This window comes from Podarcis bocagei (genome assembly GCF_964188305.1).
Source record: "Podarcis bocagei genome assembly, chromosome: 5".
NCBI classification, from domain to species: domain Eukaryota; kingdom Metazoa; phylum Chordata; class Lepidosauria; order Squamata; family Lacertidae; genus Podarcis; species Podarcis bocagei.
In genome coordinates, this window is record NC_138129.1 from 29742079 (window position 1) to 29764301 (window position 22223).

Sequence of the window (22223 nt, forward strand, 5' to 3'; positions counted from 1 at the left end):
CTTTTCATTCAAGAGACACCCCCCCCCCAAGACAGCTTGCAAAGGAGTCCCCTATAGGAAGGTGTGGAAGAACAGGTATTGAAATTTGGCTCTTGTTGATGGTCTGGAAATGAGAGTCTCTGAACTGTAATTGCTGCCCTCTGGCTATAGTATACAGGCCAACTCTGGTGATTCCTCAACAAGGGAAGTGCACTTCCTATTCACAGAAACACTTGTTTCATCTGATTCCAGGTGGCCCAAAGATTTCAAAAGGTCCAGTATCAAGAAACAGCTTTTAAAATTAATGACAGGGATAAGTCACTTCCAGGTCTACAATTGACGCAAAGCAGGCTGCAATGAGCACACAACAAATAGTTGTCTACTTGAGTTGACAACGCCCAGGCACAAAGTTAGCATTTTGTTTTGGTGACTGGGTGTGGAGATGGATGTCCGCATCATTGATTTATGCCTTGGTTATACAACTAGTGACGACACAAATATGTACTGCTGGAGGGAGGAACTGGATGGTTCAGAAGGGCAAAGTTCTTTGGTTACAATTCTATGCTGGCATCACACCTGGTTTTGTGATGGACTTGCTGATGAACACAAAGCCTCTAAGGCCAAGGCACTGATTTACACCACCAGCTGCACAGAGAGGAAGGGCTTTCTCAGTAGGAAGAGACTGGGAAATCCAATAACATTGTCCTGCACCTATTAAAGGTACAGCACCTCTAAAAAAGCAGCAATGCTTCTTTCTACATCATGTTGTGGTTGAATGAATGGGTTGCATTCGTGGCTAGTCCTACTCAGAGTAGACCCACTGAAATTAATGAACATGACTAACTTAGGTCTATTAATTTAAATGGGTTTACTGAGTAAAACTTGTTGGCTACAACCCAATGATTCTATCCTTTGCCAGGCTTATACCAACAGGTCCCAGCAAACAAGATATCTGAATTGTTTGGCACGAGCATAAAACACAATCTTTTTGTACCTCTCTCTGCAAAACTGCCTAATGCGACTTGTGCAGTTGCATTCAAAACAGCCTCTCCATAGTTCTTTTAAAAATATTGATCTAAGTTTCCCCACACCTAATTGTTGGCTTCCTCACCACTTACCTGTGTAATAAGTCCTTGATTTTTTTTGTCACTTATACCCATTACAAAGGATTAACAAACAGATTAAGAGGGGTGTTGCTAGAGGGTAGCCAGGGGACTGAACCCCAGATCTTTTGTGCTGGGACCCAGATCTCTCTCCACCCCCCCCCCGTCTTTTCTCCAATTTTAATGAAAACTGCTTTAAAAGATGCTTGCTTTGCAGTGGGGAAGTTCCATTGCACTGCTTAAAGGCTTTGCACTAGCAGAACTATTTAGCTGGATCCAGTCCAGCTGCTTAATGTACTGATGGAACAGTTGTTTGTTTGTTTGTTTGTTTGTTTGTTTGTGCCCTGCCCATCTGACTGGGCTGCCCCAGCTACTGTGGGCAGTTTCCAACAGAATGCAAAAATACAAGAAAACATCAGATATTAAAAACTTCCTGATACAGGGCTGTCTTCAGATGTCTCCAGAAAGTCATGTAGTTGTTTAACTCTTTGACATCTGATGGGGTGCATCAGAAGGCCCTCTGCCTGGCTCCCTGTAGCGTCACTTCTCACAATGAGGGAACCGCCCTCAGAGCTGGACTTCAGTGTCTGGGCTGAACGATGTGGGTGCAGATGCTCCTGCAGGTATACTGGGCCGAGGCTTAAAATTGTGCTTACTTTAAGATGCTGTAGCAATGGTTTGTACTGGAGCACAGCCTAGGAAGAAGTCATTCTATAGTTGCTGAAGCTATTCTCAATGTGTGTTTCACTCTGGTATTACTCTGTTGTTGCAGCGGAGGAGTAATGCTGGTCCATGACATCAGGAAGAATGAGAGCCGGGTGATTGATTTCCGAGAGACGGCCCCTTTCAGCATCCAAGAAGAGAGCCTTAGGAAGGCTTGGGAAACAAAGGTGCGAGAGAGCCTTTGTTGTTTGGGGGGGGTAGTTGGTTGGTAATTGTCTCAATTTCTTCTCCCTTAACTTACCTGTTCTGGTATCTTCCACGCCACTTTCCTCTTCCAGAGCCCATTAGAGCTTGCGACTATTAAAAAACTTTCATCTCCTCAATACATTGCTCTTCTTGCTTTCCATCTGGAGATTTATTTATTTTAATGTTATTTATTTAAGACAGATTCAGCTTCAATAGTGCAATTGGCACTTTTGCTTTTCTTTTTACGCTTCCCTTTGTTCCTCCTTTTATCCAGCCAGGTCTTCTGGTTGGTGTTCCAGGCATGATCAAAGGACTCCATGAAGCACATCAGTCTTATGGGAGGTATGAACATTTTCTCTACTCAGGCATTCCATTGTTCAGCTCCAGTTGGAGGACTGATGCATGCATGTAATAAAGGTGTGCTATTTATTGTTACATTTATATCCTGCCTTTCCTGTAAGGAACTCAAGGGCTACAATCACACGGCAATTTATTCCGTTTTCAAAGACAGCTCACCTGCAACACATGCAATCTTTAACTGTTATGTAGCTATCTGCCAGCTGCCATGTCATGCATGTTTCTGTGTTTGCCAGACTGCCATGGAGACAGTTGTTGGGCCTTGCTGCAGATGTGGCCCAGGATGGATTCAATGTCACACATGATTTAGGTGAGTGCATTTATGGAACAAAAGGTGCAAAGTGAGGTTGTATGTACACGTTGCCTCACATGATTTGATCCTAGAAAATGCAAAATTCCTCAGACTTTGCAGGCTGAGACTACAGGCCCAAACCTGCATACTTTCCCCCCTCTTTTTCTTTTTTTAAAAGTGCCATTGAAATATATGAATGTTCGTTCTCAGCTATGATGTTCAGAACTTGAATGCACTAGGTGTTCCTCCTTCCACATTTTTTCTATGTCATCTTTTCTTAGGGTGCTTTCAGGTTATCAGTTTAAGGAGCATTAATCTTTGTTTGCTGGGAGATTTGATGACATTGGCTGCTGAAAGCATATTCATTCTGACTGTGGGAAGGCTAGACAATATTGTGTCCAAGCAAGTGTCATTACACACTTTCCAGTGCCCTTTCCCTCATTGCAAAAGGCTGATTTTTTTGTGGAAGCAGGATTGTTCCCCAATACCTCGCAGTCAACCATAATTGTGCAACCTGAGAATTTGCCAGGATGTGATTGAATCCCACCTGAAAATAGCAACTGTGTGGAAGTGCCCCAAAGAATCTTGTTCTCAATTCTTTCCCTCCCTGGTTCCTTGTGTAGTGACCTCAGCTTTCCAGATGTGCGATTTAGGGTGCCATGAGATGCCAGTGTGTGATTGAATCCAACCCCCAAATAGCCAGTCTGGAAGCATCCTTGGCAACCACTAGTGTGGAGTCAAGTCATGTCACACAACTGGACTGAAAGGATGCTACAGGAAAGTTTTAGCATTACATTTCTCCCCATAAAGCTCCACCTCACTGAAGTAGTTTTCAGGTGCTTTTACGTGGGGGCTTTAAGAAACAAAATGGCTGAAGACATGATTTGCTTGTGCCAGTCCAGTTCTCAAAAATGTCTGGGCAACATCTTCCACCTGGTCCATGATTTGCTTTCCTGATCCAATGGTAGCAAAATCTGATGGGGAATGTTTGCTTACAGTCATTTGCGACCAGGGAAAAGCCCTTATTTCTAAATGTATTTATGAACCATACCATAGTAGCCTGCAATATAGGATACAGCAGAGACCCTCATATACTTAAAATCTCTCACTCTCACACACATATTTCCATTCTCTTTCACTCATGCATGTGCACAAATATATATTTGTTTAAACTCTTTTCAGCCTATTCATTTCTCATTTAAAGTAATATCATCATAAAGCAAAATGATGAATCCCAAGCACTGCCACCACACAAAATGCAGCTAAACAGAAGGCAGCATAGAGCAACATACAGTACTTTTCCATGTAAAAGATTATGTTTTTTCCTGTAAAAATCATGGCAAAAAGTGGGGGTTGTCTTATACATGGGTAGTGCATAGGGTGGACGTTTGATTGGTTGCTGCCGTGGCTGTCTGCGGCTATTGTGTGTTGTGCGTGTTATTTGTTGCTGTGTCAATGGCTGCTGTTGATTGGCTGACACTCCAGCAGTTGGAAGGGCAATGGGACAGACGGGAGTCGGATTTTGTGATGTGTGTTGGTGAGCGATTTTTGGCAACCCCCCTAAAAGAAGCTCAACAACCCTGGGTAGTCTCAACAACTCTGTGCCATCTCCCCCATTTTCTTAAATTTGAGTCCCCAAAAATAAGGGGCGTCTTATACATGGGGTGTGTTATAGACAGAAAAGTATGGTAGTTCAGCTGGTCAATTATCAGTCAAGACCTGGCAAAAAGAACAGTCTTAACACCTGGCACATAAATGCTGGCAAAGTAGGTGATTAGTGGGTAGATGTGCAGAAGCCGTTCAGCAAATGAGGCACCACCACCAACAAGGTCTTTACCTCTGAAGAATGGCCTTATTTGCTGAAGACCTTAATCATGGGTATGTTCAAAATATGCAGGGTGTAGATTCTTTCTGTGTGGGCAGTCTTCCTAGACCTTTCCCCCCCAAAAAAGTTGATCTGAGCATCTTTTGCAGTAATCGCCACTCACCCTGCTGTTGTCTCTCTCATTGTTGTAGCAATGGCTATAAAAGAAATGAAGGAAGAGCAAAACTACTCAGATAAATTCAGAGAGACCTTCCTTCCAGATGGCCAGCCCTTGTTGCCTGGCATGTTTGTGAGAAGACCAGACCTGGCTGCTCTTCTTGACTTGCTTGGGTCGGCAGGGGTCTCAGCTTTCTACAGCGGAAATGTAACACAAGAGATTATTTCAGAGGTGAGTCAACCCGATTCTTTTCTCTGTGTGGATTGTTATGTGCATTTGATGCTAGAGAGGCATCGATACCAGATTGTTTTGTTTTGTTCTCATTATAGAACGTCCTAGAAAGTAGTGGGGGCTGCACCATTCGGGTGAATAGGGTGCTGTCCCACCAATCTCAGCCCAGCCTCTGCCTGCCTATTTACTTACAAGAGGTGGCACTGGCTGCCAGCTTAGTCTCAGTGACACACTAACCCATTTGTAGTACAGAAATACAGTGGTACCTTGGGTTACACACGCTTCAGGTTACAGACTCCACTAACCCAGAAATAGTACCTCGGGTTAAGAACTTTGCTTCAGGATGAGAACAGAAATTGTGCAGCGGCAGTTGGAGGCCCCATTAGCTAAAGTGGTACCTCAGGTTAAGAACAGTTTCAGGTTAAGAACGGACCTCCGGAACTAATTAAGTTCTTAACCCAAGGTACCACTGTATACTTTTTTCTAAGTCCAGAATTGTTCACACTCGTCCTCAACATGCTGCTTTCAGTCCATGAACACCCACAAAACATAATTAAAAACATCAGTAGATACTAGTTGGTTATAAAGATTGAAAGAAAAGAGAGTGAGGTGGACCAAAGGTATCGTTTGGTATGAGGCAATATGCCTTGTGTTCCTGAAGTGCCCTTGCAAAGGATGTGGACAGGGAAGGATACCTAAAAAGGTGAATCCCAAAACTACTTAACGAGATCTGAACATATTCAGTAGGCATGGAAGGCTGGCTGACTTGGACTGGGGATATAAAGAAAATGGGGAGGAGGGGCGATGGAATGGAGTACCCTGTAACAGGACACTGAACAGGAGTACTTCACAGTGCAGGTCCCACTTATGAACACCAAAGGCATAAATAAATACTGCATTTAGATGATGTAACATGATTTCAACTTTTCAGGTCCCTTCAGCCTGTTTTTTTAATAATCACGACGGAAAAAAGTGCATTGCCTCTCTCTCTCTCTCTCTCTCTCTCTCTCTCTCTCTCTCACACACACACACACACACACACACACACACACACACACACCCACACACCCTCATAAGGTTTTTTAACCAGCACTTCTGAAAACTCTAAGCAGCGCTAAACATAGAGAGGGGCTTTTTGGAAGGTTGCCAAATCCCAGGGGAAATCTCCCCCTCCCCTCTCTCTTCTTTGTTTCCTGGGAAGGCGAAAGGACATTGCAAGAGAGAGAGAGATTCAGATATCTACATTTAACTAATCTGCACTAATCCCCACTTTACTACCTCTGTCCTTTTCGAAATGTATAAAATGGCTGCCATAGAATAAAGAAACGCTAGGAATCAAAAGCTTGTAAGAACACAAGGAACTGAGATGAGGCAACCTGTCATAAAAAACCTGGCATTGAAACCAAGTGGTGGGCATTTGAGTCATGCAGGTGGCACTGCACTAGGGTAAATAGTGTGGGAACGCTTGATCCCATAGCATTATTGAAGCAAAAGGCTGAAATGGATACGATTGTGGAGAGATTCTGATTTTGTTATGGTTAGGGGCAACAGAATATTTAGCCCCTTCCCCCATGCACAGTTTTTCAGCTCTAAATCCCCAGCCCCAAGCTATTAGCTTTGCAGACACAAAAGCAAAATGCAGGGATGGTACCAAACAACACAGGATTCAAGTATCATTTTGGATTTTAAAAGCCAAACACATTGATATTTACAATGTTTTAACTATCCTGAAAATGAAGCATATTCATGGTAGTCCACAGAATATGTCCTAGAGAGTCTGATGTAAGTAAGGAAATGCAAGAAGATTTGATTCTTATTCAAGTTTAAATGAATTGAAAATGGTGGGCTTCAAACTGTGTTCTGGCCAGGGTTCCTTGTAAGCTTCATGAGGATTACAGATTAGTAATGGTGACATCCAAATTTCCTAGGGAAAAGCAGTCACAGTTTATCTTCCCTTGCAGTGGGGAATGCTGGTTGTATTCTAAGGTCCAACATGCAGGGCTAACTAGTGTGTGCACTGTTGATTTTTGTTTTGGTCAAAAAATAGAATACTTGGTATAATAAAAATGAGAATTCCCTGGACGCCTAGTTGCAGGTTTGGGCAAGTACTCTTTGGTGAGAAAGCCCCAGTAGAGATTTAAAATCTCAAAATATGCAGCAAAGTAAAGCATGGAAATATAGGCTGTTATGTGGGGATGAGTTCCATAGCTAAGCCTGGCAGGACAGCTTACTCTATGGTCTTAACCCCTTCATGCATTAATTATAATCAAATAAAGCATGTTGGTTATATGAGAGTGATTATCCCACACATAGACCGTAGATTAGACCCCAGAATCATCTGCAAAGTCAGTGTTCTTCAACAAATAGGTTGGTGTGGAAAGAGTTCATTGAACATAGAGACTTTGAAAACCACTGATCTAGAATAAAATTCAGGGCCAGGGCCAGGAGTCAGCATTGTTGGGAATCTTCTGAGACCCACATCTCTACAGAAGCCCACAGATGACTTCTGGAGCTTCACAGTCCATTCTGTTTCTCCTCCTTGCCCTGTTGCTGCCCATGGTCCTGCCTTCTTCAAGCATGCAAGCAGTAACAAGAAGAGAGAGTATCTTCTTCCACTTGCTTTGCATTCCCTCTGGTTGTGCAGGTTGGGGTCAGAGGGAAAAGGCAAGCGAATTTGTGACAGTGGCAGTGAAATTGGTGGAAAGGTTGGCCGTCTCAGAGAGAGGAGACAGAGGGCATCTTGCCCATGACCCTCCCAAAACTGGGAACCATCAATAGCTGCAATTCTTTAGGCAGCTGAACCATGCTTAAATGTCCATTTCAAATATTGCTAGCATAATGCATGAAAATACATTGCTGTGATCCTTTCATGCCTAGGTCCTTAACTTTGGAGGTACCTTGTCTGAAGAAGACTTCAGTAACTACACTGTCTTGGTGGAAAATCCAGTCCACACAGTATATCAAGGTAAAATGGTGCATCTATGACATATAGGTTGGCATCTTTTATGCCATGTGATTGATTCCTAGTGTCCCCCCAATTTTAAGTTTATAAAAAATATGTTTAGGAAGCAGATACATTTTTCTGCACTTTATTGCTAATTAGTATCATGCTCGGAATACAGGGTAAAAGGAGGAGGCCCTAATGAAATCCACAAGCCCAATCCCTGATTCCCCCAAATTTAATCAAATTATATAACCCCCCTGCCCCCGCTGCCCATAGTCCTCCAAAAACAGTAGCTAATGAAACCCTCACAAAAGGAAACAAGGCTTGACTTCACCTGTGCTGCTGTAATGCAAATACTAATTGTTGTGCTAAGTCAAGCCTTCTAAACATCTGGCATAGATTGGGGTGTTTTTGTTTTATAACTAATTTTTCTTCCTGCCCAACTTTCTGGCAGACAAGAAGACCTGTGAAGCACCACGAATTGTAAATAAGTAATCCATGGTTTTAGGCTAACTCACATGAATATCTCACTTTCCCCTGCCTCATACCCTTGTATATTCAATCTGGCTTTTCTACATCCCACAGGAATGGAATAGCATGAAAGTCTCTAGAACAGAGCTGGCCAAGATGGTACCCTCTCTGGACGTTTCTGGAATCCAGCTTCCACCATCCCTGGCCATTATGGATTCATTTATCATTGTGTTTATTTTAGGGTTGTAACCCAGACAGTTTTTTTAACCTGTGTGTCCTGCTTTTCAATGAAGCAGGTCATGTTGCAGATCTAGACAGTGTTTCATCTGAAGCCCCAATCCCTGTCCATCGCACAAGCAGCTTTTCAAACGCTTGTTTCAAAAGAGTTTTCCACACATCAGATGCTGTCACACTGAATTTGGGGAAATGAAGTCCAAAGTTGCAATCTTACGGAACCCAGTGAGATTTATTTCTGAGTAGACATTTGCACATGAAGTGCCCTTTGGCTTCATAGAATTGTCATTTCAATGGATTCTGGACAAAAGGTGGAAATACCTACCTACCTTTCTTCTTCCTTTACTATAACAGGCCACCTTGTTCTCAGTCCATCACCTCCACACGTAGGTCCTGCCCTGATCACAGCTCTGAACATCCTTGAGGGTTTCAATATCACCAGCCAGGTAGCCAGAGAAAATATTCTCCACTGGATAACAGAGGTACGACTCATTTAACAGAATATTTTGTTTCTGGCAATGGTGTGATGTGGTCTTGTGCCTTCTCTGAGAACTTTTGGGATAATCATATAGGAAAAGAAACTGTAAATGGTTGTCATTCAGCATTAACCAACACAGTTACTTGAATGGGTTATTATGTAGTGACAAAGGGTTGAATCCAATGAAGGCTTTCTCAAAGTAGATCCACTGAAATGAATACTCTTAAGCGAATCATGGTAATTTATTTCGATGGATCATCTCTGAATAGGACTAGCATTGGATGAAACACAAAATTTATATCATCATGGGTTTTGAGTTAATTCTCATTGGAACTGAAATCCAATTTATTTTATCTCTTATGTCCTAAAAGCCTTATTTTGTACTTGCTGGTTAAAATTTCTTCTAGTGAGCCTGCCATGGAAACATCTCTAGTAAAAACAAAAAAGGTAAAGGACCCCTGACCATTAGGTGCAGTCGCGGACGACTCTGGGGTTGCGGCGCGCATCTTGCTTTATTGGCCGAGGAAGCTGGAGTACAGCTTCCGGGTCATGTGGCCAGCATGACTAAGCTATTTCTGGCAAACCAGAGCAGCGCACGGAAACGCTGTTTACCTTCCCGCTGGAGTGGTACCTATTTATCTACTTGCACTTTGACATGCTTTTGAACTGCTAGGTTGGCAGGAGCTGGGACTGAGCAATGGCAGCTCACCCCGTCGCAGGGATTCGAACCACCGACCATCTGATCAGCAAGTCCTAGGCTCAGTGGTTTAACCCACAGTGCCACCCGTGTCCCGTAGTAAAAACAATACTCAGCACTTAATGTGGTCATCACCACCTTGGGCCACATTCACACCATACATTTAAATCTGTATCATATCACTATATACAGCCATGGCTTCCCCAAAGAATGCTGGGAGCTGTGATTTGTTAAGGGTGCAGAGAGTTTTTAGGAGACCCTTATTCCCCTCACAATCCACAGAGTGGTTTAACAATCAATCCTTCTTCACAGGAAACTTTGATGATTGTAGTTTGAGGCAGGGAAGAATATACCTCTCCTAACAACTGTCAGCACCCTTAGCAAACTACAAATCCCAGAATTCTTTGGGAAAAGCCGTGGCTGTTTCAAGTGATGTCACAGTGTTTTAAATGTATGGTGTGAATGTGGCTTTGTACATTTGCATGAATGGATTTAGTAACATAAAAATACCAGAAGCTTGCTGCATTCTAATGCACTGTTGTTAAAAGAAAATAATTAAACTAGTGGTCTTTGCATGAAGACATTATAGTCTTCAGTCAGCTGATTCAAACTACAAGATTTTTGGAAGAGAAAAGAATATGAACTAGCTGTTTGCTATTTTTTTGGTATCTCTCTTCCTCAAGGCAAAACATAGCAAATAGTTGACATGTATTAGCTGAAAGCACCTCCTTGTGGCGTATCTTTTAACCATGCATCTTGCATATCATGGGAACTTTGGCCAGTAGCATAGAACATTATTACAGACGACAGTGATCAGGTTCAGTGGCCTCTGAATGTGACACCTTTTCAAAGGGGCACCAGTTTTTATACAAAGTGGATATAGATAAGTATTACATGCAGCTCAGCAACCATATTTTTTTAAAAGAATAAAGGGAACCAAATCTGACCAAGGAATTGCAGACTTTAGAAACTAGTGACAGACAATTTTTCAACAAAGGAACTTGAAAACTGCAGAACTAGAATTTAGCAGTAAGTCTGATTCTGTTGGTGCAGTCCTTATTTGAGACAGTGGTTTCTTCTACTACATACAGCAGGCATCAAATTAGGATAGCAAAACTGTAAACTATTACTGCTGTTGTGAACAGGCGCTATATTTAAGCTTTACATAGAACTGTCACAGATGCGACTTCTTGCATTTCATGGACATTTGGGCCCATTGCTTTCCACGTTTTTCACTACACACCAGGCATAGGCAAACTCGGCCCTCCAGATTTTTGGGGACTACAATTCCCATCATCCCTAGCTAACAGGGATGATGGGAGTTGTAGTCCCAAAACATCTGGAGGGGCGAGTTTGCCTATGTCTGCTATACACTAATAAATATCCTAACATATGGTCTATGCTTATGCCTCAACAAATCTATCTGCTTTTAAGTTGCCACAAAACTCCCTTTGTTTTTGCTGCAACCAGTGATGCAGTGTGGCGGGGGCCACAGGGACACTTGCCCCAGGTGCAAAATTATTAGGGGCGCCAAAATGTCAACACCCGGTGCTACCTCAATATAGCCGTGCACTTCCATCACTGGACTACATTGAAAATGGCTTCTCTGTGCAAACCAGGAAGTGACCTCTCCAGACAATGGAACGACTCTTCTTTTCTTATCTCTGTGGCTGCAATCTTCTGGGTGATGTGGCTCTGATCCAGAAGGGATGAGAGGCTTTTTAGAAAGAAAAAAAAAACATTTTCTCCGTATGACCATGTCTGTTGAAAATGTCACACATACCCTCCCCAGCTGCTATGTTTAACAAATAGCAGAAAACAGCAGCTTCAGTATTAAGGGTAGGGGTTTGTGGCAAAGATTAAGTCACCCCCCCCCAACAATCACACCCACACCATACATTTAAAGCAAATTTAAATGCACATTAAAAGCTTACGGTTTCTGGCCACACCTATGATCAATGGTGGTTGTTCTTCATAGCCCTCTGGGGGCTGCAAGGAAGTTCAGGCAGGGGGGAAAGAGGATTTACTGGTATGAGGCATAAATCCTCGCAATGCTCCCCAGTGGGGTCTAGGGAGTTCACTGCATCCCTCAGTGCCACGCAATCCCATGTCTGTCAACTTCAAAGGCAGAGTGGGAATGACCTGGGAGTGTGTCCCTGCCATGGACAAGCCTCCATTACTGGCATGATTTGTGGATGGTTCCTCCTTCATCTGGACTATTGGCTTTAATTAAGAGGCACTCCTGGACCGACATATGCTAATGGGCTGCAATCAATCAGTTGCCGAAAGGACTGGGCCTGGCTTTCTGAAGGCATTTTAATGCTTTTCTGAAGCTTGGGAATCCCTACAACAGCTGGGAAAGGAAAGGGGAGGACAAGATGCTTTGTGCTTTCTTATGGTTTTCAAATTGTATTTTATTTTCTTGTCCTCCCCTGCTTTGTTACTCTGTCTGAAACTTCAAAAAAGAGGGGGGAGGCTTTTGATTTAGGCGCAATAAAGAATTTAATATGGTTTTGCTGTGTCCCCCCCCCCCTTGATCAAATCTGCATGGATTTTATCTATGACTATCTGGACTGGAGTGTTGTTGGAGGAATGGAGGGGGTGGGGTGAGTGAATGAGCTGCACCCGAACAGATGTGGAAAAGAGGCTGAATTTGAGAAAAGATATTGCTGTTAACTGTGTGCCAAGAAAGAACTCCAGAGGGGAATTTTAATGGCAGAAGCTGGAAGTGCACCCTGTTAGTTAGTTATGGCAGCGGCTCCTATGCTAGTCTGTAAACCGCGGAAGGAATGGAAAGTGACCTTGTACCTTCCAGATAAGCACTGCAAAGAACTGAACAATGGAAGATAGTAGCGAACTCAGGACACCAGGTCTGGAACAAAAATGTATATGAAGGACTACACATGTGAACTGGATTTTTTATTTATAAGTTGTAACAGAAGCGCTGTTTGTAAGGAGGAAAAGGCAGTCAGCTGGAAGAATGGTTTAATGGCAAGTGAAGGATGAACACTGGACACTAAATAGGAAATGATGCAGCTATGGGAGGAAATGATTGACATATGTTTGCAACAGGAGCGGGAAACCCGATTTTAAGAAATTGTATTAAATTAAAGTAGTTTGGTTTGATTTGTAACAATTTGGAATATATATATATGAAAGCACCTGGCTTCCTTCAAAGAATCTGGTGAATACAGTGGTGCCTCGCAAGACGAATGCCTCGCAAGACGGAAAACCCGCAAGACGAAAGGGTTTTCTGTTTTGGAGGCGCTTCGCAAGACGAATTTCCCTATGGGCTTGCTTCGCAAGAAGAAAGCCCATAGGGAAATCTCCTGGGACCTCTTTTAAATGCTGGTGGGTGGGAGCAAAGCCTTTCCCCCCCTCCGGCCTTCAGAAGAGGTCCAGGAAGGCCGGCGGGGGCCGAAAGGCTTTGCTCCCCACCGCCAGCATTTTAAAAGCTAGCAGGGAAGCGCTTCCCGCTATCGCGGACGGCTTTTGAAGGCAGGCGGGGGGGGGAGCAAAGACTTTCGCCCCCCGCCCGCCTTCAGAAGAGGTCGGGGGACAGACTGTCCCCGGACCTGGTCTGAAGGCGGTTTCCCTAGGAACGCATTAATTGATTTTCAATGCATTCCTATGGGAAACCGTGCATCGCAAGACGAAAAACTCGCAAGAAGAAAAAACTTGCGGAACGAATTAATTTCGTCTTGCGAGGCACCACTGTAGCAGTTTACCCTCCAAGAACTACAATTCCTAAGATGCTAAAAGCATAAAGTACGGGGGGGGGGGAGCCATGTGCTTTAAATGTATGTTGTTCATGTGAGCACACAAATCACAGCCCCTTTCTAACAGAAACTAACAGAAGCCATGCTGGGTATGATCTGGAATGGAAGAATCCCAATCATGGAATCCAAATGTGTAGCTATTGTCTCATCTAGCCTGACTCATTACTATATAAGAGATAGAACGGAGCAATAAGTTTAGACAGAAAGGAAGTGGCACTATCTTGCCATGAGAGCATACACCTCTCACCATTCTTTCAATGGAGATGGAATAGGTGGGCTACTTCATAACGTGACTCCTTTTGTCTTCCTTTCTATTCAATGTAGACACTAAAAGTCGTCTTGGCACTAGCTAGCAGCTTGGGGGACCCTTTCTACGATGTGTCCATTTCTCACAGCGTAGAAGACATGATGAGGTAAGTCTAGATTCATAATGAACAATCATTTTTTATGTTGACATATTCTGTGTCATTTAGTTTAGAGGCAGCCGACTTCTTCTGGGTCATTCCGTCCTCTGGGCAATGGGGAGTAGGCCGAGACTGTCTGACCTGCTGTGGATGGCCAGACTTTAAGAGAGCTGATGTTGCCTGGCAACAGAAGCTTCACAGATACAGAAAACTAGCACTCAGGTGATATGATGCCATTGACTGGGGGATGAAGCTGAGGAATTCTGCATCCTGAGAGAGAAGTGGGGCTTGCCACAAGAAGTTGACATATGGAGGGTCCTTGTTCCTGATTCCAGCCAGTCGGCCATGTCATCTTCCAGGTTGCTTCATCCCACCCACCCTGTTTTTCTTCTTAGCTGCCAGCCAGTATTCTGAGCCCACTGACCATGCTGACATGATTTTTGGGGGGAGTTTCACACCCCTTGGGGTTATTGCTCCCCCCAAAAAAGTTTTTTGGTACTTCTGCAAAATTTTGGGGTCCCTTCGACACTTCTGATGCCTCCCTCTTCTGTATGGGGTGGTGGTGTCATTTTAGCTACCTACCTCCTCCATATTTGGGAGAAGAAGGTTGTTGTAACAGGGAGAAATGTAAAGTATTGCACTTGGGCAAAAAAAATGAGAGGCACAAATACAAGATGGGTGACACCTGGCTTGAGAGCAGTACATGTGAAAAGGATCTAGGAGTCTTGGTTGACCACAAACTTGACATGAGCCAACAGTGTGACGCGGCAGCTAAAAAAGCCAATGCAATTCTGGACTGCATCAATAGGAGTATAGCATCTAGATCAAGGGAAGTAATAGTGCCACTGTATTCTGCTCTGGTCAGACCTCACCTGGAGTACTGTGTCCAGTTCTGGCCACCACGTGTCCAGAGGAGGGCAACCAAAATGGTCAAAGGCCTGGAAACGATGCCTTATGAGGAACGGCTAAGGGAGCTGGGCATGTTTAGTCTGGAGAAGAGGAGGTTAAGGGGTGATATGATAGCCATGTTCAAATATATAAAAGGATGTCATATAGAGGAGGGAGAAAGGTTGTTTTCTGCTGCTCCAGAGAAGCGGACATAGAGCAATGGATCCAAACTACAAGAAAGAAGATTCCACCTAAATATTAGGAAGAACTTCCTGACAGTAAGAGCTGTTCGACAGTGGAATTTGCTGCCAAGGAGTGTGGTGGAGTCTTCTTCTTTGGAGTTCTTTAAGCAGAGGCTTGACAACCATATGTCAGGAGTGCTCTGATGGTGTTTCCTGCTTGGCAGGGGGTTGGACTCAATGGCCCTTGTGGTCTATTCCAACTCTATGATTCTATGATTCTATGTTGCTATATGCTAACCTTTCCCAGACTGGTACTCGCCAGATGTTTTGGACTACAGTTTCCATTAGCTCTGGACAGCACCACCAGTTGTGAAGGAGGCGGATGGGACAAAACACATCATTTAAAATTCAAAAAGCACAACAGAATAAAACATACTTCTTCTGTTTCATTGGTTTGTTGTTAAATAAAATTTTGGAATGGATTTTTATACCTCTTTTCCCTAGTTCTAATCCCCTGCTCCCCCATCACAGTATTATTTTTTTTAAAAAAAATCCCTCCCCCCTCCCTCTTGTCAATGCAGTAAATCCAAGGCAAATTTCCTGCGACAGCAGATTGACTCTCAGTCGTTCCCCTCTGATCATGGCATTCCACATTTCTCCATGGAAAGTGGACCCTCTGCAAGTCAGGTCCTTGTCATGGGACCTGATGACTACATTGTTGCAGTTGTAAGGTAAAGCATTTGGGGCGGGCAACACAGTTTAACATGATTGCATTGAGATATATCTATGTTGACATCACAGCATGTGACATGCAACAATTACATAAAATGAAAAATAAAACAAACACTCAGATAAATGTTTCTGAACATATTAACAAAATTGTGTCAAAGTGTATATACCAAAACTATTAAAGTTATTACAGATATGAAATGATGTACTGCTTAGATTGGTGACCATACGTAAAAGGTATTTTGTATCAACAACAATTATAATTTACAGGAAGGGGGAGTGAGGGGAGGGGGAAAATAAAACAAAATATACACCAGACTGTGCTGCAAACTATGGGTACTGTTCTACCACGTGCCTCATTATTTATGTAATCAATAAAGTCACACTAGACTGCATAAAAATTATCTTGTTTCTTTTGGCCTCCTGCTACCTTTAATTTTTTGTGTCAGTTTTTCCAATAATGCTGTTTGCCAAATTGCATTATACCATTGGTCCTTAGTTAATGATTTTAATGATTTCCATGCCCTGGCAATAGTTGATCTTGTAGTGGTTAATAGATGTGTTATGACTATTTCATTTCTAATTTGCAATATATTGTGACTATATAGGCTAAGTAGAGCCAGTCCTGGGGTCATGAGGACTGTCTGCTTTGTAATCCAATATATTTTTGTAAATACTCCCCCCCCCCATAATTTTTCTATTTTTTGACACCCCCACTACATGTTCTGATATGTCCCTGTAGTAATACATCCTTTCCAATACATGGGAGAAATGTTCAGTTTATATATGCTAGACGTCTAGGTGCCAAGTTCCAGCCATGCACATTTTAAGGGCTCTTTCCCTGGTATTTGGCAATATGGATTTGTATGGTGCATTTGTCCACAGTCTGTTCCATGATTATTTTTCAATAGTTTTTCAAGGGTTGGCGACCATTTTGTCTCCTCCTCCACTTGTTTTTTTAGATCTTGCACATCCATTTCTCTTTTGGCACAAATAATTGAGCTAAGCTTCCCTGTTTGGAATGAAATGCTGCTGTGGACATTCCCTTAGAAAGAGGGAGTAAGATTTTTTAAACAAATGCTTTATAATCAGGTGGATTTTAGCAAAATTCGGCACCTGGGAGTGAGAGCTCTGTTCTAAAAAGCAAATAACATGGTGCACAAAACTAGCACTATATTCCACTATATTTCAGAAAGTGGTTTTTATGTCATGTGAAATTTGGATATGATGTGAAAATTAGTAGCTAGGGAAGTGTTGGGGAAATTGAATAAACTGCAGTGTGAATGCAGCCATAGATGGCTTTAAAGGAGGATAAGACAAAATGATGGGTGATCAGTTTGTCAACGGCTCATAGTCATGATGGATGAATTTCCAGTGGCAACATGACATCAAATATCAGTTGCTGGGAAGCAACAGCAGGAGAGAGCTACTGCCCTCATACCCTACTGCTGGATTTTCCATAGGCATCTGGTGAAAAAAAAGATGCCAGACTAGTCTGAGCTCTGGTCTGATCCCTCAAGACTCTTTTTATTGCCTAAGGTGTTTCAGACATGAGCAAGGGTGTATCAGGGAACTGGGAAGAACAAGGAGCCTGAGAACCATAAGCACTGGGGCAGCAGGTGAATCACTTTGTGGATTTGGATTCTCACAAACTTTTGTGTGTGTCTGTTTCCAGTTCCTTGAACCGGCCATTTGGAAGTGGAATAATGACTTCTTCTGGAATCCTTCTAAACAGTCAGATGCTGGATTTTTCTTGGATGAACGAAACAGAAGACCATTCATCTTCTGGCTTGGTAATAAATTATGAATTTGTCTGACATGAATAGTGAAATGAATAGTAAGTGTATGTGAGCATGGCTCCAATGACTGATGAAGTGCATGTATCCGTCAGATAATTAAGATCTAGGAGTCCTTTATTTGCCACGATATGTGTTGTTTTAGAGCTGGGCTGGCAAGTTTAGCTCTTAACCTGTTTTCAGAGCCGCTTGACTTTCCAATGTGTGTCTACTATAAATATTTTTCCATAAAGAGCCTTGGATTTCCTGCAGTGAATGTTGTTAGATAAATGTGATGTGATATTATCTGGGTGTGTGCTGTGAAAGATACCCTGTTGCTGGAGTGGGGAAACTCTGGCCCATGAGTCTAATTAGGGCTGCTTCGCTTCCCCATTTGGCTCCTGAGGCCATCTTGACCAAACAACTCCCACTTGCTGTATACCTGACATCATATATGGCTCAACTGAAAACATGGTGTACTGCAAGTAAAAGCCTCTTAGCTGTGCAAAATAGCTCTTTGAAAGGGGCTTCTGAAAATCCAACAGCCAGCTGATTCAGATCTTCAAAAGGCCCTTTCAAAGTGCTTTGCAAAATAGCATTTTGAGAGAGGTTTCTGAAGATGTCTTCCAAATACCATTTCAAAGTGCTATCTTGCCCAGCTCTTTGAAACAGGCTTCTGACATTCAACTGATTTGAACCTATCTGGTAACTGGGTAATGGTATTTATTACCTCAGAGATTCAAGAAAACAGAAGCTTGAGGGGGAAAGGCTCCTATTGGTATATTTAATAGTGCTTTGCAAAATTATTTTTCCTGCAGAGGAACTTTATTCAGCCTGGGAAAAGGCCGCTGTCTTTCTTGCTACCCACTGTTGTCCGGCCATCAGAAGGGATGTGTGGGACTTACCTTTGTTTGGGAGCCAATGGTGGCGACAAAGCTTTGAGCAGCATAACACAGGTCAGTCTTCTGAGCACTGATGGATGCTTGCAATATAATATCCTTTCTTACCAGGAGACAGGACTGGGTTTCCAGGACCAGCCCTGCCAGGGGCAGGTGGTGGGGAGGGGATAGATGAAGGCAAGAACAAATGTCTGAGTTGATGCAAAAATGCTTTTAAAAAACACTGACCTGTGTGTTTGCATGTGGTATAGGCGCCATCTAGATTCTGCTTCTGACAGTAAAATGCCTTGGGATGGCACTACAGTTCTTTTGGGCCCAGCTTTTACTGAAGTCGTAAACTGGCTTTGAACTGTGAAAAGTGGTTCAAACTGTGCTACTTAATACCGTCACTCATAATATGTGACCACCATATTAGTCTTAAGCAGGGCTTTTTTTTCAGCTGGAATTCGCTGGAACTCAGTTCTGGCACCTCTCAGATGGGTGCCATTGCCATTATAAGAGAACAAGGGAGGTGTTCGTGGTGAATTCTGGCACCTCCTTCTCTAGAAAAATAGCACTGGTCTTAAGGGCTTTGACTGCATAGAAGTACTTATCTTTTTTGGGGAGAGGGAATAAGTTCATAGTGGATGCATAAGTGGAGGGTGTGATCATGACTATAATGCCATCTCTTCAGCATAGCTGGACTCCCAGACATTGGAGGACAGGTTTGCAGAATGGTTGGCCCCTGTGAGAACAGGATGCTGGACAAGATGGGTCATTGGTCTGATACAGCAGGCTCTTCTTATATTCTTGAATGATCATTTGGTGCAGACACCAATACTGTGATCCATACACCCTGTTTCTTCTAGTGTACAGATCACATAACTGATGCATACATAGGTAGAGGTCCAGAAGCATAAGCCACTATGCAGACATACCCACAAACAGGTGGAAGGCAGGTGTGTCAGCCATGCTCCTGCACCTTCACTTTGAGTATCTGAACAAGACTCAAGATTCCATCACAAACAATTCATCAAAAACCTTAGCATCTGCTTCGTCTGATCTTTTAACAGGTTTTAGTAAACGTTTTGACCTACAACAAGAACCTGAGTGAGAGTCTTTCGCTAGGCCGGCTTCATCCTCAACTTCAGTCTAATATCCTGGAAGTTGACAGTAAGTATGGATCACTGATCTTTGAAGTCTGGACTTCTATTATTTCACTTCTGTGATTTCAGACACAAGTGAAACAGGGTGAGGGTTTCCCCTTGAGACATCTAAGATTACTCTGTAATTTTTCCTGATCTTGACATGGTTCGTTGAACCTCATTGTATGGCTGCAGTAAGATGGGAGAATCTTTTTGTATCTGACTACATTGCAGACGCTGAAAAGGAAACTGTATGCCAGTGCTTTGGTGAAGTGGAAGCAATGTTTCTGCACTTTTGCTTATGTTACCTGCAACATTAGCCACCTTTCCTCTTCTGCAATGTGGGCAGAACGAACCTAGGAATCTGTCTTATGCAGAGTCAGGCCATTGGTCCATCTAACTTGGAACTGACTGGTAGCGGCTCTCCAGGATTTCAGGCAAAAGACTCTCCCAGCCCTACTTGGATATTCCAGGGATTGAGCCTCAGACCCTCTGCAAGCAAAGCAAATGCTTTGCCACTGAGCTATGGCCTTTCTGCTGGAAACAGGAAAGAGCTCTTCAGTCTGCTGCCATGTTTTCCTAAGCATTGATGCAAGAAATTTGGGGGAGATCCAAGCTCTCTTTCATGTTTGTAAAGCACTTTGATCTGCTCTCCAACAGCAGAAAGGCAGATACAATCAACAGAGGAAAAAGGGAAGGTATTTTCCTCCCCATCATGGCACTTGGGTGCTAAATGGAGGTGGAAAAGAAAATGCGTTTCATTAGTCAGTGCTGTTGCAACTAGTAAATAGGGCAGTGACTGCCCCCTCCCCCTGCAAAAACTTGACAGGCCAGATCAGAATCATGGGCTGGTGTTTGACCACCCCTAACTGTATGGTCAAGGGAGTCAAATGCATATTTATTGTGCCATTTTCCTATTATTTAGCTTAGGTACCTAAGCAACTTTTCTCTTCCCTTATTAATACACCAAGCCCTGCAACTCTTTTAAAGCACTTGTGCCTTGATCCTACAGGTAGGAAATGTGAACATGTTGACACAGATGTTCTACATACACAAGACTGCACATGATTCCTCTGCATAAGGGGGGAAAGGGGGGGTCCAGGGATCTGCCTTCCTTGTGTACCAGTTGGCACATGCATCAGCACCTTGATGGGGACTGCTGCCAACCCTTTCAATAAAACTAATCTTTTCTAAAATTCTCCACCAGGTGAGTTTCCTGAAGAAGATATCAAGTACTTTACAAGCAGGGGTCAGCCGGTGAGCAAAATTGAGGTCCTTTCTCTCGTTCACGGAGCCAGAAGAACCAACAATTTCATAATTGGTGTGAAAGACCCAAGAAGTGAGGATGCAGCAGGAGCCACAATATTATAGCAACTCCCAGATGGGTTTGTTCATGAAATAAGGCTTTTTCCAAAACACATTGTGCATGTTCCCAAACAGTCCCTTTATCATTCCCCCTGAAGCGGAACAAACAGTGTTTGTTATTGGTTTCTCCATTGCTGAATAGACCCCTCTGCACTTCTATGCTAAAACCAATGCAGCAATGAAGGCTGACAAAGGCACAATACAGACCTTAGTTTTTTTGTTGTTTTGTTTTGTTCTTATGAACTTGAGTTAAAAGAATCTCAGGCATTATTATAATATGAGCACAGGGAATAGGTTTAATTTCAGCAGCACCCTGTCAATGGTTGATTCCAGCCATTTAATGCACAGAGAGATATTTCTAAACTAAGCACTGGGAACATTCAGGAAGCAAACCACTGGTTGTGTACAAATGTGCTGTTCTGAGAGCAGTGGTGGCAGGTTCCTTCCTCTGTAAATACACATACTTCTGTTTTGAGACAAGTTCTCTAAAAAGGCAAAGAAAGAATCACAGTTTCACAGGTTTGAGTCTGAATGGGATGAATGAGAAAAATCTTATCTGTGGCGGGTGCCTATTGGCTAATATATGTGACATCATTAGCTCCATCTCCTCCAATCTCTCGAACAGTTCTGCAGTTTAAAATAATGTTTTCTGTCCCTCTCTCCCCCTTGTAAGGCAAGGATAAACACAGAGAGATATAAGTGTGTGTGTGTGTGTGTGTGTGTGTACAGGCTGCTTTTTTAAAAAAGTGGATAGGCTGCCTGACTCATTTAAAAAAGGCTAAACAGTGGCTGATCCAGCATTTTACCTCCCAATATGTATATTTGTCATGGATGTTTCAGCTTCACTGTGTGCTAGGGCCACACATACTGGTTTGAGTGCTCTTGAAATGGTACCTTTGTGTCCAGTGCATTTATTTCTGATACTGTACTAGTCAACTCTGAATGATTCCTTCTCAGGTAAATGAATACAGAATAGGAACAATGGATTAGGTTAGCCCCAGGCATTCTCAAATGTTCCCTGTGAGTCAAATGATTTGTACCAGCATACATGTTCTAATAGGATATTGGCTCCTCTGCACATATTAATGAAAGATTTTATAATTCTGATTTTGCCTCTCTGCCCCAATGGTGTCCTCTTGGTGGCATCAGTGCTATGGTATTTTGCCAGTTCTTTCAACAAGTTGCAGGTTCCCCCTGTTGTGTTTTGACACAATACATTTATGTAGTTCAACTTTGGATCTGGATTATAATGCTATGTACATCTATACTGGGGGAAAAGCTGAGCTTCACTTTTCTCGTGCTACTGTCCAAAGTAGCTCTACCAGTGAAATAACATTGCAAATTTTAATGCAGAAAGAACTCAGGCAGATTCAGTGTAATCGTCTACTGAATAATTTAACT

At 42.9% G+C, this 22223-nt stretch overlaps 1 protein-coding gene across 1 annotated transcript in view; it reads left to right on the plus strand.

Annotated features, from left to right (window-relative positions):
* Positions 1-21721, plus strand: part of GGT7 (gamma-glutamyltransferase 7) — a 38659-nt gene extending 16938 nt beyond the window's left edge. The window contains exons 4-15 of the mRNA XM_081196202.1: positions 1855-1972; positions 2266-2333; positions 2585-2658; positions 4657-4853; positions 7731-7818; positions 8857-8984; positions 13781-13869; positions 15512-15661; positions 17335-17452; positions 18253-18390; positions 19386-19485; positions 20665-21721. Coding sequence (XP_081052328.1) covers positions 1855-1972; positions 2266-2333; positions 2585-2658; positions 4657-4853; positions 7731-7818; positions 8857-8984; positions 13781-13869; positions 15512-15661; positions 17335-17452; positions 18253-18390; positions 19386-19485; positions 20665-20828 — 1432 coding nt within the window. The 3' untranslated portion in view covers positions 20829-21721. The remainder of the gene's footprint in view (positions 1-1854; positions 1973-2265; positions 2334-2584; positions 2659-4656; positions 4854-7730; positions 7819-8856; positions 8985-13780; positions 13870-15511; positions 15662-17334; positions 17453-18252; positions 18391-19385; positions 19486-20664) is intronic.
* The last annotated feature ends 502 nt before the right edge of the window (positions 21722-22223 follow it).